Source organism: Acartia tonsa, chromosome 7, assembly GCF_053477335.1.
Source record: "Acartia tonsa isolate MP-2025a chromosome 7, ASM5347733v1, whole genome shotgun sequence".
In the NCBI taxonomy this organism is placed as follows: Eukaryota; Metazoa; Arthropoda; class Copepoda; order Calanoida; family Acartiidae; genus Acartia; species Acartia tonsa.
In genome coordinates this window covers 38,284,708-38,303,218 of record NC_137266.1, presented here as the reverse complement: position 1 = coordinate 38,303,218, position 18,511 = coordinate 38,284,708, and the positions used below count along the sequence as shown (strand labels likewise).

Here is an 18,511-nt window from a genome sequence, read left to right as displayed (position 1 = left end):
AACATATAGAGTATATGCTAATAAATCCGATGAATTGTCTATTTCTAGAAGCATATTTGATATAAACGCTACCTGCCCTTTTATTTACAATTAAACATCCCTTAAAACAACTAGAAGTAGAACACAAGTTAATTTGAATAGCCTAAACATTTTAAAAATCAGACAAAACGTGCTGAAAATGTGAAAATTGAAAATAAATCATGGTCTTTCATTCATATGTACACACAAATCCCTTACATCGACAGGAAATTCAATTTTGATACTATCCATTTTAATTTGACGTTCTAATCATTTTTTGAAGTGATAAATTTTTCGAAAACGATGGAACACCCCATGTTAAGAAATTTGTCTGTGACCGGTGAATACAAATTAATCAAGTTCAATGCCAGAAACAGAGATATGCCAATCAAAAAATATATAAATTGGTGATCACTATTGTCCTCCATAATTGATCTACAATTTTATAGGAGCGTTTTACTTGTGTCAGGTTTTTGACCATTGTGTGGAGGTTAATTTAATTTCATAGAAATAGAAGTATCTTTTTTTATTATCAAAAAAGGTATTTAGAGGGATTAAGTAACAAACCCCTACCCACTTGGGATAGTCTGTAATATCCCCAAGTTGTTCAAAAAGTCTAGATTTCTAAAGGCAATATTAGAAGGTTAAAAACTTTATTTTTTTATCGCCAATAAACCTATCCGTATATCCCGGATGTGAAGGCATAAAGTTCGCATAATTATTTTAATTTTAATAAAACAGATTCTCATATAATCAAAAGTTAAAAACAGGAACTAGTATATTTATAAGAAGCGCAGCAATAACAAGTCAATTAACATAAACTAGGCACGGTTGGTTTTTTATTAAATGAATAAGTTAGGGTACAATGTTTGGCACTTTCGATATAAGTAAATGATAATAAAAAACCCATAGAATGCGATAATAACTTCAGAAAAATCGAAGAAAATAGTTTTCATACCTAATTAACGTTTTTAAGTTTTTCTTCAAAAAGTTTAGATAAGATGCCTTTAAAAGTCGTCTATGATTTTGTCAGGGATAAAAATGTAACTTTAAAATAAGAATTACAACATATTTTTTCAATTAGTACAAAGTAAAATTTTGAACATTTTATTGATCAGTATATTTTTTAAAATGTGAAGTAGAAACCTGAATATTTTATCATGAAAATTGTGTTATGATTTGATTGTCTGCTAGATTACAAGAAAAAAGATACTGACAGTACTTGTTGGTTCTTTTTAAAAAATTAGGTAGATTACTTTCAGAACCCCTCTTTTTGCAACGTTATTTCAATAGAACAGAGCCGTAGTCTTAGTATACTCAATATCTAGACAGCCAACCATTGTTTTAGAATTGTTCAATTTTTTTAACTTCTGATAAAAACAGAATTAATGGTATTTTTGTAAATATTATACCTCCAAGAAATTGCTATACTTCCCAATCATATGTTGTGTGATATTTAAGAGGAATTATTTTGATATAATGTCATTAAAATATTCGTTGAAAAAGTGCTATTCTAGCTTATACTTTACATTTTAATGTGTATGATAATTCAAATAAAAGATAATGAAGATTTATATTATATTTAATTGTTATAATTATAAAGAAAAACCTGGAAACAGTAAAAAACTTACTTTATTTTATTGACGTAGAGAAAATTTTGTCAAATATTTGAATAAAAAAACAATATAAAACAAAATAAATTATTTTTAATATAGTCACAAAAAGGCTTAATGAGTTTAGGAAATATTTCATTCACTAATCATGTAATTTAAACTCTATTCCACAGAATACAGTGTAAAAAGATGTTCTCGTTTTAATTTTAAGTAATTTCAAATGCATTTTAATACCTTTTAATGATTTATTTTTTGAAACATCTTTTTATAAAATGTTATTGATTTTTGAAGTTATATGTTAAAATGTTTTTAAATTTTGTTAACATTTTGTTGTATATGTAGAAAATTGGTAATTCTAAACATTCAAAAAATGATTTTATTAAATTTTCATCACTTAAATTGCATGTTTGATGAAATTTTCAACTGATAATTCAAGAAAAATCGTTTAAGTTTTATTATATTTTACTTTGAAATGTTAAAAAAATATAATTATTGTCAAAAATGTGGAAGTTATACTTTCCTCAAAAAAAGACCTTAAAAACATGCAAATTAACACGTGTAATGAGATTTTTTTCTTTCAGGTTTAATTTTAAGTAATTATTGATATTTTTTGTAAAAAGGATTTTATATTTAAAAATTTTCTAGGATTTTAAAAATAGCAAAGGGTGTTATTAGACGTACTTACAGATACAATTGCTAAGTCATTTTGGCCAAACACTAAAATAAAGTTTTTACAACTGAGGGTCCAACCGTGTAGGGTTGAAAAGAAGACCTAAACTTTTGATTCCTCAGGGCCAACAAAATAGATGTTGTGTTTATTTATGTTTCGGTGGGCAATTTTAAGTCTAGTTTGTTTTTTTGTTAGAAAATTTTGAACCCACAATAGGGAAAATCCACCAATGATGATTCACAAAATTACCCCTTCTGTAGAATTCACTTAGTGTTTGAAACTCTCGGATACTCAACTTAACGAGTCAACCAATCAAAATTCCTTTAAAGTTCTTAAACCAAAGAATAAGAAAAAGTTATCAAAGACTTTGGTGACTAGTGTAATAAACAACCCAATGCCCCCTCCCTTCTGACGGTATAAGCAATTTTAAAATAAAAAATAAATAGATAGGAGTTTGACATGTTTTAGGCATTTTAGAGGGATGGGATTATGGTTAAGTTACCTCCCCCATCCCATTAAAAAAATAACATGACATTTTCTATTTCAGAACATATACTAATACAATGAAGTGATTTTTCAAATAAATAAAAGTGAAAAAAAATCGTTTAAAAGATCATTTATTTATTTATCTGACTGACAGTATAATCAAAAGTGAGTAGAAATGAGTGAATTAATGCTGAGTTCAGCCGCCGAAATTTCAAATTTTCCAACATTTGAAGAAAATTTCATTCAAAACGAACCAAAACACAGGAATTTAATTTGATCTAATAAAATAAAGTAGGCAATACCCAAAATGTATATTAGGTTATAAGGAGCCTAAAGGATAATACAATGGGAGAAATATTGATATAAATTTCCATTTTTATACGAAGCACTATAAAGAATCGCATAACATTATTGGATGTTTTTATTGGAGGATTTTTTCTACAATGTTTTTCAGTTCGAAGATTTTTGTTCTCAATGTTTATGATAACATTAAAGAAACAAGGATGACAACATTCATAAAAGCGAAGAACTGAAACAATAGGACAAACGGACATTAACACTTGTATAGTGTCAGAACTGAATAATCAGAATATAAAAGTATAAGAGTCGAAGCAAAATTGTAAGTAAATTTGTTGAAAAACTGCTTGATACATGATAATGTTTATGGAAAGATTACAGTTTTAGGACTTGATTATAGAGTTGCTTTGCTTATAATATTGTATTTTGTTGTCCCAGGAATCAATATACCAAAAGTCAGATAAAACGGATAATTAGATCACATAATTTTTTTTTGTTTAAAAAGAAGAAAAATCAATATGTTTTAAATAGACGTACGGACATTCTGGTAATGATTATAGAGTTGCTACGCTTTCTAAATCCTACCTAACTACTACAGGAATCACCATGCAAAGTTTGAAATCGATAGGACAATTCTAACAGGCCTAAATTAACGAAAAAAGCTCTGACGGACGGACCGACCATAATTATAGAAAAGCTTCGCTTTAAAAAAAATCGTTTTGGTCTGCAATTATTTTACTCTCGGGTTTAACAATATCAATGTTCTTTTTGTTACTAGTGGAAGCGTACATTAAGATTATTATAAAGTTTATTAACAAACAAAGTTTTTGAGCCTTCGCAATAATAATGTCCAAAGTCCCATAATCATAAGTGGTTGTGTATAGTGAATTAGTTCTTATTGAAATTGCAAAAATATTGAATAATCTAACGGTATATATTCGAACTAGATTTAGAATGTAATATTAATAGGAAGAAAAAGAAAGAATTTCCCAATCCTATGATTTTTATTCTTTCTATGGGTATAATTCAGTACACAGAGCTTTTCCAGGGAGGTGACATCTCCCATGGCTTTTTAATGGGAGCTATAGGGGTTTGAAACCAAGATGGGTGTATTCACCTCCCTTAATTTTGCCAGGGGGCTGATACATCCCCCTTCTGCACGCTTCTTGTATCATTCACCACAGTTCAGTTCAAACTGATTTTTATCCAGCTTATTGTATTAATGTTCACAAATTAATTTAGTATGAATAAACATTCACGTATTGATTTAGTAACAAAAAAATGTTATTATTTCCTTGTGGATAATAAAAAAAGATTAAATATACAAAAATACTTTTTTTTTTCTGATGAAATCCTTTTGATTCGTAGAAAAAACTGAAGCTATTAGATTTCTTTGGTTTAAATATCCCTTTCATATTAATAACACTATATTTATTTATTTTTGTTTACCCTTGAAATAAAAACGGTCGTTGATTAGTCGCGCTTCGATAATTTTTCTAGATTTTCATCATATATGTCCTATTTTTTTTATTATGGTCGGTTTTTAATAATATATACATACATCTTGTGCTTAAAAATAAGATATATGACAGGAGAAAACACCAAAGTCATGTTTAAAAAAGAAAACAAACTTCTTACGCTGGCTATATTTTTTTTTGTCTTTGGAAATCTTTCTTATACCCTTATATAAGAAATATTTTAAGTAGAATTGTTGACAACTGAACTATGTAATTTTATAATCTTTGTTTTAAATTGTCTAAAGTCAAACAAACAAACAATTTATTTAAAAACTGAAAATTTTTTCATGGTTAAAAAAATAAACTTTTCTTTTTCCCCTTCTTTTATTGTTTACGTAATCATAAAATATAGTTATTAAGTGCGAAACAAGGATAAAAATGTGTCATAAATTGCGCAGCACAGAAATTTTAGAAAAATCTTAAAAACCAGTTTTAGATATATAATTATACTCCAGACTTTTAAACATAATATAGCAAAGGCACTGAGGATCAGAGGCACTGTATCTAATGGGGAAAGAAGAATAGCCTAAAACCATTTCAGGAGCTATGTTTTGTCAATATGTTCAGTGGTTAGCGAGATCTAAGGGAACAAACGTAAAAAAAGCTTACTGCTTTATATCTTAGTATAAATAAAGAGAGAGGCTCCGTAGAAACTGTCCTTTTTATAACGCTAATTTCTATGTAGTCATAATTTCATTATAAAGGGTGTGCAAAAAAAATGCGGACTTTTTAAAAATTGAAATTGCGCGGCTTGTGTTAATAGTAGAAAAATGTTATGCATATCGTTAGAACCGCTATGAACTCTATTGTTTGGAAATATAAGAACGGATCCTGTGCTACGTATAGTTTGGGAGCTACGTGTTAAAATGTCCAAATAACGTAAAACTTGACTTGCGAGTAAATTTTAAACTATAACTAAAAATTAGAGAAGATATTTTGCCAAAATTGATGCGTACATTTTTAAAATTTCAAATTGCGCGGCTTGTGTTAATAGTAGAAAAATGTTACGCATACCGTTAGAACCGCTATGAACTGTATCTTTTGGAAATATAAGAATGGTTCCTGTGCTACAAATAATCTAGGAGCTAGGGGGTAAAATGTCTCAAAATTTACTCGCAAGTCAAATTTTAAGTCAGTTGGGACATTTTAACATATAGCTTCTAAACTATACGTAGCAGAGGAATCGTTCTTATATTTCTAAAAAATAGACCATAGGCGTCCAAGGGGGGGGGTAATGGGCCATTTGGCACCCCCAAACGATTTTGGGGGTGCCGTAGGCACCCCCAAAATTTTGTGAACAATACCCCCCCCCAAAAAAAAATTACCCCTACCTTGGGGGTGCCGTAGGCACCCCCAACGATTTTGGGGGGGGTATTTACCCCCCCCAAACCATTTTGGGGGGGTAAATACTCCCCCCAAAATAGAAAATCTTTAACAAAAAAAAATTTTGCGCGCTTCGCGCGCATTTTTAATACTAAATTTTTTATAAAATTTAAATTACCCCCCCCAAAAATTTTACCCCGGGGGTAAATTTTGGGGGGGGTAAACAAATTTTACCCCTGCCAACAGATTTCAGGGGGGGTAATTACCCCCCCAAGCAAATTTTACCCCCGGGGTAAAAATTTTGGGGGGGGTAAAAAAAATTTGCGGCGCGCTTCGCGCGCCATTTTACCCCCCCCAAAACCAAATTACCCCCCCCTTCAAAAAATTTTACCCCCCCCAAAATAAAAAGCTTGGACGCCCCTGAAATAGACTTCTTAGCGGTTCTAACGATATGCATAACAGTTTTCTGATATTAACACAAGCCGCGCAATTTCAATTTTAAAAAAGTCCGCATTTTTTTTTGCACACCCTTAAATATCAATATGTTGATAATATGTCAGCAAAGTTCACTTCTATTAATTACCATTTAGTCGATACGTAATTAAATAATTAGTTTTAGCGACAATTAATTAATATCCTGTCGATGATATGTCAGCTAGGGATAATTTTATTTGAAATAACATAGGCAACATAAAATATTAGAGTTTCATGGCCTTAGATAGAGAAATCATTGTGTATCCTACTGTTAAAGATCATCATAGTAACTGGTATACCAATGCACAATAAATACTTGATGTACCTCACTGTAAATTATCGTTATAAAAAATTCATTCATAAATGAAACGGTATGGTTTCATATCCGTATAGCGATACAACAAGGTTATTTATGTCCATAAGTAGCGAAGCCAAGAATTTATACATAACTAGCGGCTACGCCCCCTAGAGGCCTCTAGTGGCACTTTAAATTTAAATATTTTGTTTTTTTGGATCAAATCTCTACGATACCTAGCTATGTTGCATTGAAATATCTCTTCGTAAAAAAATTAGATTTTTTTGTGATTTATCTTTGGAGGGTGGTGGTACCCTCCCACAAAATAGTTAAAAACCTTACCGGTACCTATGAGAAGCTACCCTGTTAAGAATAACCCAATCGATTCAGCGGTTACCGAGATCATCCGGTACAAACAAACAGACAGACATACAGACAAACATACATCCTGTTCTTTTTTATAAGGATTAAAAAGTAATTAATAGATCAAGGAAATTAAATCCAATAGTTATTTACAAACATAACATTCAATAAATTTGATACCTTGAAAAAACAGGTTAAAATCCTACCAAAATGTTTATTTTTTAAAGTTTTTGATGTCTACTCATTTTATGTTGTGATATAACTCTTTTTGTCTGTCCGTACGTCCGTCCGCCAGTTCGCAGTAAACTATTGATTAATCTGATTAAAATAGACGGATGTTTTTTTGCAATCATTCCCTTTATCTATCAGCCTTCAGTAACTAACTAACTTGGTCCGTAGGTCTGTCAGTAATGGTCTAGAAGACCCTACAATCATATTTCATTTAATTGCTGTTAATACAGATAGACTGCTGAATTTCTATGTGACGATTTTTCTAGCCAATGAAAATCTTCTCAAAATCTTTGCTGTTATTTTAGTAAATTGTTTAAAAATTTAAGAGCTTCCCTATTTATGGATGTTATCATCCTTATATTTAATATCATTCTACGCATGTATTGTCGATAACCGACCTTGTTATGGTCTAATGCCGTTTTGCGATAATTAAAGGGCTCATCAGCAGCTCGTCAGCCGCCTGGAAGCCTTAGGGAAATTAGTCTTTTACAATTTTTAAAAAATCTGCTGGAAGTCTAAACCTTGTCCAAATATGGCAATCCCTCTTTTCTGTTTTTAAAATCCTCCAAAGAAATTTAATTTTGAGGCTTAGTCGCAGCTGCCGAGCCCTGCTAGTTACTACTCTAGCATGGAATCTCATTTGTCCATCATTTAAAATGGACATAAAGCACATTTTGTATGTATATCGTGTAATTATTGTAGATTATTATATATTAGCGGTTGCGCCCCTTGCATCAAAGAGATCAACATTCAAAGAAATATGGAAAGTCAGAAAAACCACCTAAAACCATCTCTAGTCTTAAAAATTAAAATCAAATAGCTTTAAACCATCCTTAGACCTATATCAAGCTTTACCTAAATGGAGAACTAAAACGGAGTGGATACAAAACCGCGACAAACAAAACCGCGACAGTTACAAAGCCGCCCCATAACAAAACCGCGACAGTAACAAAACCGCGACAGTTACAAAACCGCGACAATAACAAAAATATAACTATGTAGAAATTTTTTAGAATTCAACATTCAAAAAGTCTTAATGCTAGAAGGTCATGGCCGCAAAGCTCGGCCCCCTGGCCTGCTTAGCCGCGGGCGCTCGCCCCCCTTTGCCTATAACCTAACCTAACCTTACCTAAATATTGTAAAAAAATATTAAAAATTTGAAAAAAAAAATCTACCAACCACTTTTTGTAAAATCCACGAAATTCTAAACTATAAATAAGTTAATGTACATTAAATTTTTAATATTTTTTTTACAATATTTAGGTAAGGTTAGGTTAGGTTATAGGCAAGGGGGCCGAGCGCCCGCGGCTAGGCAGGCCAGGGGGCCGAGCTTTGCGGCTATGACCTTCTAGCATTAAGACTTTTTGAATGTTGGTCTTTTGTTATTGTCGCGGTTTCGTTATGGGGCGGTTTTGTAACTGTCGCGGTTTTATTATGGGGCGGTTTTGTAACTGTTGCGGTTTTGTTTGTCGCGGTTTTATATCCACTCCACTAAAACGGTTCTGTAGTCTTCGTAATCTTAACTTACATGCAATAAAACCTTTTTTTATTTTATATTTTAGGATAAACTTTAGTTTTAGTCTATTTATCTTAACATTATATGTTATGAAATTTGGTTCTTCTTTATTTTGAAACTAGCGGCTACAAGCCTAGAGGCCTCTAGTGGCTTTTTTATTTTTTTTTATTTCGTGTCTATGTTGCGTTCAAGTCTCTTGAATATTTTTTTAAAAATCATGTCTATGTTGCGTTCAAGTCTCTAGATTATTTTTAAAAAATTGTGATTTCTCTTAGGAGAGTGGTGGTACCCAATCGGTTCAGCGGTTATCAAGATCCTTTGGTACATACAAACAAACACATACAAACCTACATCCTGCTACTTTATAAACATAAGGATTAATAATAATGGGTGTTTTTTAAGTGGGGATCGAAAGATAAGATTGTACATTATAGTTTTACAGGCATGCTCTCTTTTTAGTTGCCTTAAATCTTTGAGTCTTTTAGCAAATCTTGATTTGCTGGTTAAAACTAGCAGTCTTCAAATAGTCATTTCAAAACAGTGATTTATAAATCATTTTTATTTATTTACATTAAATGTTAAGACTAGATTTGTTAGATTCTTCGCTAACAATACCAAAACAAGGAAATGGGACAATTATATCTTTTAAAATGCTATCTGTTACGGACGGACAGACGGACCGACCTTAATTGTAGATAACATTCGGTTTAAAAAGATAAATTTTAGGTAAAGTAAAAAATACATTTGGCATAATTTTCCTTTTTAAAACTCGTTTTTCTTCTGAGACACAAGGACATTAAAATGAAAATAAAAATAAGCGAGGTTGTGGGGAAAAAGGTGGGTCCGGCTTTCTGGCATATCTCAAATTTGGCGAACTTAAAACTTTGCAACGCCTAGATAGAAATTATTTTTTTCTATTTAGAATATTTACATTCTATATTTAAATGCACTAAAAATTATTAAAGGATTATTATTTTGTATATAAAAAACATTAATTTGATTTTAAAAATTAGCGGTTGTATCGGAGACAACTTCGCAGGAAACTAAATAACATTCGTGTTACATCTAGGATGACTTTAGAGTTTAAGTTTTAGTAGCGAATTTACTCTATGTCTAACCCTAAACGGTCGGTACCCTTTCTGGACCTTAATAGGTTTGGGGGGGGGGGCGTTGAAGTTCCCCCCTATTAAACAAACATCCTGTTATTTTCTTATGAGGATTGCTAAATATTCTTTTTAAAAGCGAAGCTTTTCTATAATTAGGGTCAGTCCGTCCGTCAGTCCGTCCGTAACAGATAGCTTTTTTCGTTAATTTAGCCATTTTAGAATTGTCCTATCGAATTCAAATTTTGAATGGTGATTCATTTAATAGTTAGGTACGATTTAGAAAGCGTAGCAACTCTATAACCATTACCAAAATGTCCCTACGTCCATTTTAAACATGTTGATTTTTTTACTTTTTTAACAACAAATTTTTAGTAATCTAATCATCCGATTGATCTGATTTTTGGTGTATTAATTCCTGGGACAACAAACTTTAATGTTATAAGCGAAGCAACTCTATAATCAAGTCCTAAAAATGTAAGTATGTCCATAAACATTATCCTGTATTAAGCAGTTTTTCAACAAATTAAATGTTGACAAAGAATTTTAGCCTTCTATCTTAAATGGCAGCTTAGAAAATCACATTTTCCCAAAAGTATTTTTGACTGTCAGACTGATGGACTGATGGACAGACTGACAGACAGATGGACAGACATCTCAATATCTCTAAAATTAAGCTCAGAGCCTAAATTTTTAATGTTTGTGGGGTCTTTTGCTCAACTAGCTCCTAAAAGGAAATTCCTAATATGAATTCTGTATTGATTACTTAGTACGGTTATGTTAAGAAAGTTTTCTGGAAAAAATCATCTCAATATTTCTAAAAATAAGCTCAGAACTTAATTTTTTAGTGTTTGGGGGTCTTATGCTCCACTAGCCCCTAGAAGGAAAGTCTCAAAATGAAATCTGTAATGATTACTTAGTTTGGTTATGTTAAGAAAGTTTTCTGGAAAAAAAATCATCTCAATATCTTTAAAAATAAGCTCAGATTTAAAATGTTAGTGTTTGGGGGGTCTTTTGCTCCAATAGCCTCTAGAGGGAAAGTTCCAAAATGAAATCTATAATGATTACTTAGTACGGTTATGTTAAAAGGTTTACTACAAAAAAAAACATCTCAATATCTTTAAAAATAAGCTCAGAACCTAAATTTCAGTGTTTTGGGGTCTTTTGCTCCACTAGCCCCTAGAAGGAATGTTCTAAAATGAAATCTGTAATGATTACTTAGTTTGGTTATGTTAAAAAAGTTTTCTGAAAAAAAATCATCTCAATATCTTTAAAAATAAGCTTAGAACTAAAATTTTAGTGTTTGGGAGTCTTTTGCTCCACTAGCCCCTAGAGGGAAAGTCTCAAAATGAAATCTGTAATGTTTACTTAGTTTGGTTATGTTAAAAAAGTTTTCTGGAAAAAAAAATCTTCTCAATATCTCTAAAAATAAGCTCAGAACCTAAATTTTTAGTGTTTGGGGGGTTCTTTTGCCACACTAGCCCCTAGAGGGAAAGTCACAAAATTAAATTTTTAAAGTTTTATGGGTAGATCCAGTCATGTAAGAGAGCTTACAAAAAGAATTAGGTTGATAACTAGAAAAACAAGCCAGGGCAAAATTTGCTATTGAATTTCATTTCCTATAAGTGTACTAACTTTCCCCCTCCCCCCTTATTTCATTTTTTTTGCCAGCCGCTAAATATTAAAACAGCTGTAGAGCGGCCAATTCTAAAGCTATGATAACCAAATTTTAGGACGAACTCTTAGTTTACATAACAAAAAAATATTTTTCCGACCATCGCCGAAAAACGGCAAATAACGGAAACCGCCATTTTTGGCGTTTACGGCGGTTGCCGACGCCAATTAAGTTTTTTATATGTTTATGATTACAGTAATAGACTACATACAAAATTGGCTGGTCTAGAGCTGTTTTGCTCCACTAGCCCCTAGAGGGAAAGTCCCAGGATGAAATCTGTAAGTGCACAAACTCCCACCTTAAATTTTTTATGGAATATGGATATGATTATACATGAATTATAATAAAATTAACAAAATTTACCTATTATTGCCCTTTGGCGCATATCTTATTACAGACTTTCTCATTTGGCAACATCCATATAAGAAAACCTCTGAAATGTAGGACAAACGAACATAAACACTTGTATTAGAACTTAATAAGAAGAATACTAAACACAGGTCTAAAAAAAATTTGAAGTAAAGTAAATTTGTTGCAATCTTCTTTAATACAGAAGAATTTTTAAGGACATTTTCAACTTATTTATAGAGATGATTTGCTTATAACAATGTACCTTGTTGTAATAGGAATCAGAATCCCAAAAATTAGCTGAATAAATAAAAAATCATCATGTTTTAGATGTACTTTCTAGTAACAATTATAAAGTTGCTACAATTCAAAAACCATACCTAATTATTATAGGAATCATTATACAAAGTTTGAAATTAATAGGACAATTCTAACCTGTTTAATTTAACCAGAAGAGCTAACTCTGCCAGAATAATAAACTTACATACAGACAGACAGACTTTAATTATATAAAAGCTTTGCTTTTAAAAAGCTGATATGAATTTACTCACTAACAGAATAATACTGATTAATTTTCCAATATTTTTCTCAACCAGAGTATACTGGAACAGAATATATTTGTTTTATTTTTGAATCTTTAACCATTTGAGGGTGAGGAGAAAGTTGAATGGCAGGAAAATGTTGGCAAATAAACTAATTTTTAAAAGCAAATCTACACTGCAACTCACTTTGTTTTTTCTCCCTGTTAATCTATCACTCTGTTTGAAATCCTATAAGGAAAATACCTAAAAAATATAAAAATTAAAAATAAGTGTAGTAAAAAAGTTACATTAACCCTTTACAGTCGGGCCCCTTGCCGCACCTTAATCGGTTGGGGGGGGGGGGGGGGGGGGGGGCGTTCAACGCCCCCCTTATTATCTCAGTTCCTGTCAGAGCTAGAGGGCTAAATTTTTTTGTGCAAGTCCCCTGTTTGATAATGAATTTCCGACTTTTTATAAGTCTAAGTCAATTTTCGTTTCCTTCACCCTTTTATTTAACAACCTTTGTTTTTAGGTCTTTTTTTACTTAAAAATTTCAAACGGCTGTAATTTTCTTATTTTTGAAGCTAGAAGAAAAATTTTTTTCCAGAAAATGTTTATCTTTATGTAAATTTTACATTAGAAATATCAAAATATAAATTTCTGCGGCCGCAGCTGTACTTGGCAGCTGCAAGCCGCCGCAGTCGGCGGTCGGCGGGAAAACGGCAGCGGATCTTCATGAAATTTTAATATGTAATGTAGACATGTAAGAAAATCTTAAGTTTAAAATTTGAAGTCTCTAAGTAAAAAATTGCGGCCACAGGAGCCTTTTAAAGATTTCTGGAGACCTGGAGGATCAGGACCTGCAGGATCATACCTGGAACCTGAAAGTGACTTGAACACCTGTATTTCATATAAGGATGTACTACTAGAGGATTTTTTAGTATTTTGGCATGATAAAATGCTTTAGTCAAAACAATATTTTTGCTCTTTACCTGGATGACCCTGCCAGGTTTGCTGGCATCCTGTGCCCTCCAGGATGGAGATATTCAAAAAATTCCAACTCTCAGTTATGTGTCATACCCATACGTAAAAAGTCAAGCAGTTTGGGCTCTTTATCTTTCACACACAGAAAATGAGATAGAAAAAACAGGATGGAAAAAATGGAAAATGAGATAGAAAAAACAGGATAGAAAAAAAAACGCCCCCACCCCCCGACCGTTAAGGGTTGAGAGACATCTAAATTATAGATAAAATTCGCCAACAATTTCAAGATCCATATTTCAACTCCATTTATCCCTGCAAACATAATTTACATTGATGCGAATACATTCAAACACATGCGACGCATGTGAATTAATTGATACTTTATCTAAAGTCGCTTGTAATAAAAGATTTAAATATATCTATGTATATAAAATACATTAATATACAGATTTTTATTTTTGTTTAAATTTTAATTATTGGTGGTGTTTAAACCACTTTTTTGAACAACGCCCCCATAAAACGTTTCCATGTATAAATTGAAGAAAAGTACATTAAGCTATTAAGTACATCGATAAAGTATTTTTTTTCTTCATAGTATTTAAATTAAATTTTGAAACAAACTTAGAAAAAAAGCTTTTGAGATTTTAATAATAATTAATTAATTCTTTAAAAAAAAAATTAATTTAAATATCTGAAAATTTGCCGTTAGTTCTTAGTTGGTATAAAACAAAATAGCCCCGCTACTCTATTAATATTAATATTACAGAAATTTTAAATGAGTAAATATCATAATATTATCACCAGTTTTGTTAGCTCAGGCATTTGGAACCTTGTTTTCACTTATTATCCACGGAAAGATGTCTATAATACGATGTGGTAAATTACTCAGCTAAATTTATTTAGGATCTACAATATTTTGATATACATGATACAAAATATATTTTTTTTATTTAATGAAAAAAATATATTTCTTTTATTTCATGAAAAAAAACATTTTCTACTTTTCATCCCTTTTGTCCTTGTTAACACAGTATAAACTTTGTACAGCAGAGAAAGAGTGGGCAATGACAATAGTCCCCAAAGTTTTAAATAACGTTTTCTTATTTATTAGCTTAACAATTTTGGGGATTGAGTCAATTTGAATTGGTTGCATCAATAGGTTGAGTGTTCACACTTTTTAACCACAAATTTTAATCTACATAAGGGGTTATTCTAAGTATCATCATCGGGGATGTATATTAATTTATCAGCCATTGTCTTATCCCTTTAGATCCATTACACTCACTACTGTATACAACTTCTAATTTAATTTGCTTTTGTGTATTGATAAAACAATATGCTTATGTGATAATATGCGGAAATGACCGCACACCGTTGAATTGGTCTTTTCCCCCCAACTAATTTGTTTCACTACGCCTCCCACTGTATAAAAGTAGTCAGTCATTAAGAACGATAAATCATGAGATATTTGATCATGCACCTCATGCGTGGACCCACCATATTCCCCACAACCATAAGCGAAACTACTTTAAGTCATTTGCAAATATTTTAAGAGAATAGCTACTCTAAAATTCATGTTGTTTAAATATACTATACAAGTATTGGATTTATGTTTGTCAATGATAGATTATAATTGACTAGTTTGATGCTTAATAAGCACTGATAATATTCGTTTAGGCTTTACGTGCCTTCCTTACGATGATATGATTATCCTTGCTAGCTCTAACATATATGTAGCTTTTTTCTGCTACTTAAGTACATAATTGTTCTTTTTAATTTTATACTTACTACCTCTGGACAATGACATATTTATGCTTAGTAAAACTGCTCTGGTGTTGTAGCTGCGCTTCTTATGGAAATACTTGTACTTGTTTAATCTTAACGTTTACTTTCTCATTGTTGCTGCGCTATTAATGGACACAAATGTTCTTGTCCATGCATGAATTTGAAAGAGAAATTTCGCCAGACATTTTTGGGTTTTTTTTGCACTCATATCATGTTTAGTGTTCATGTTGTGTTACTTAGAATAACTAAAACGGCTTTTCTTGGAGGATGGATAATCAATTGTCTTTGGTCTGGTTTTAGAACATTTTTTACGTAAAAAAATATTATTCATTTTGTCCGTCGTATTATAGGATTGAATCATAAATCTATTTTTCTTCTGTAAAACACTTTACTATTCTTTTTCCATAAATGTTAATGTTTGTTTGTTTCTGCTTATATACGCATGGTCATGTTAAATGAGCTTTTAAGAGATATATGCTATCCATTTAAAGCTCGCGGCATTTTCCTTCAAATTGCCATTTAGAGCATAAAACCCCTTTCCTAATTTGAAATAGATTGAATATAAGGGTGAGTTTCTTTTGGTCAGATAGGTTATTTTTATTTTGAGAAAAGGGTAGCCCCATTGGGTTATGGCACCGCAGGTATAGGCTTCAAACCCAACGAAATTAATTTTTAAAAATCACAATACCTAAACGTGATTATCAGCTGTTGTTGGGGGCGACAATAATTACAATTGACGACCTTTATACCTGACCCAAAATATTATTTTAGATTTATGTCACTTGTTGGTTATACCTTATTCCCCAAAAAACTACCCCTGTTATTTCAATTTAAAATTATGGGAGGAGGTGTGTTTATAGCTTGATAGGCATTTTGAGGGAAAGTACCTTTGTATGCTATCCATATTAGAGCTCGCTGACCCTCTCAGACTAATTCTAACATTGAATTTGTTTTTGGCATTTTAGTGTTACAAGCATAGCAACTCTTTAACAACAGTAAGTATGTCGGTTTATTTATATAGATAATCCTCCTATTATGTAAAGTAGCAAGATTTTTTATCTGAACCTGAAGCTAAAGATATCTAATTGATTTTACTTGTCTCTAGTTGGTTTTAAGCTATTTTCCTGATCTCCGTCGCCCTCCCTTAGTGGCTTGGGACTAGTATTATATAAAGTAGTATTTGGTTATTTTTTTTGGATCTACTGCAGTTCACGGTAAAATATTGCTGGTAAGAAATATTTCCAAAAATCTATGAATTTTAAAGGCTGCTAGCTGCCAAACGGCTAAACGTACAGATCATACCCGCACACCATTTTAAGCGGCATTAAAAGGCCTACAAATAATCTGAAATACCCAAGATCCAATTATGCACAGGGAAAGCTTCACTGAAGAAAAAACGCATAAAATAGGTCTTTTTCTCGCATTTCTCTGCACTGCGAGATTATTATGCATTATTGATTTATGGCTATTCCAGATTATTTGTAGGCCTTCTTATGCCGCTTAAAACAGTGTGCGGGCATGATCTGTACGTTCAACTGTTTGGCAGCTAGCAGCCTTTAAAATTCATAGATTTTTGGAAATATTGCTTACCAGCAATATTTTACCGTGAACTGCAGTAGATCCTTTTTTTTATTTAAAACTTTCTGTTCCCTTCTTTCCCCTTTAAATTCAGAGAACAGTTTTTAGTATAAATAAATTAGGATATATGAAATATTTTAAGTCTTACATTTTAAAAATAGCCCAAAACATGCCTTGAATAGTGTAACGCTTTGTAGTGCATATGATACAATAAAGACAACTACGCTTTTTTTTATTACAAAAGCACATACTCTATATTTAAGCAAAACTTGATAAATCTTCCAATGACTTATCCCTGATTAATCATAGAAAATATTTAAAATATTAGCCGAAGAATTTGCAAACATTCTTTTGCAATCCGACATGTATGTAAGAAAATGTTCAACAACATTTTAAACAGCATATAGTTTCCAATATAAAATGAGATCATACAATACAAATGACTATTGATAGGCCAGTATAAATTGTAATTGACCAATGGTATATTGTATACTGGCCTAACATTGGTCATTTGTATTGTATATACGTCATTTTTATCGGACACTATACGCTGTCTCCAATCTTTTTTATGAGGAAAGAAAGTGGCATTGGTATGTGTTGCTATGTGTTGGTATTGTGATGTTTCATAGCAATTTTTGAAATTAAAAAAGTATATTTTTCAAAAAAGATCCTTTCTAAGAAACCAAGAAGCTAAAGCATAAAGATTAAATAAGTCCATCAAAACTGCAAACTGTCAAGTTTTGCTCACAGTGTTTTTTTGTCGGAAATAAACTAATTACAGAGTAGTTTGGCTACTAGGGGCTTTCTCTTGAACCAATTTTTAGATCACCAAACTTACATCTAGTACCAGTAATCAGTAAACTTCGGAAGTGATAAGACGTGTCTCACCCTAGCTTAGAGACAGGTTATGTATTAATCCTTCCGGCCAGATTTATAGTGTAGGGTGCTCTATAAATTTTGTTATATATTTTTTTGGAAAAAAAATAAACATGGCTAGTGAAAGATATATTGCTGACACATCTAATATGGCTAGTGAAAAAGATAATGCTGACATATCTAACAAGGCTAGTGAAAAAGATATTGCTGACATAACAAAGATTCTAAAGGACAATAACATGAGCATTGAAACTTTAAAAGAGCTAGTATCAGTGATATCAGTCAAACAGAATGATGCTAACTTTAGATCAACTACCATAAGTGACCTTCAGTTGGAGAGTAATAACCATCAGCAGTACTTGCGGAATTGGTCCATAAGGCTCCATGGTGTTTCTGTGCCTGCTGACCTACTGCATGAAGCTGGAGAAGACTTTGCTTGCATGTTCACATTAACCAAAAAAATTTTTTTTTTAAATGCGAAACTTTTCTATAATAAGGGTCGGTAAGTACGTCCGTCCGTACATCCGTCTGGAACGGATAGCTTTTTTACGTTAATTTAGGCATGTTATAATTGTTCTATCAATTTCAAACTTTGCATGGTAATTCTTGTAGTAGTTCTGTACGATTTAAACATTATTCTGTATTTAAGCAGTTTTGACCAAATTTATTTACAATTTTGTGTCGACTTTTATACATTTATTTTTGATTATTCAGTTCTGGCATTCTACAACTGTTAATGTCCGTTTTATGGATGTTGTCATCCTTGTTTTATTAAAGTTCGTTTGAGGTCCAGAAGCAATATAAGGTAAACCACCAGCTACTAAGAACCTTTAAATAT

At 31.6% G+C, this 18,511-nt stretch overlaps 1 protein-coding gene across 1 annotated transcript in view; it reads left to right on the top strand.

Annotated features, from left to right (window-relative positions):
* Positions 1 to 17,786: 17,786 nt before the first annotated feature.
* The window catches only part of LOC145324534 (uncharacterized), a 33,107-nt gene continuing 32,382 nt past the window's right edge, over positions 17,787 to 18,511 (top strand). Inside the window, exon 1 of the mRNA XM_080167117.1 lies at positions 17,787 to 18,115. Coding sequence (XP_080023243.1) covers positions 17,787 to 18,115 — 329 coding nt within the window. The remainder of the gene's footprint in view (positions 18,116 to 18,511) is intronic.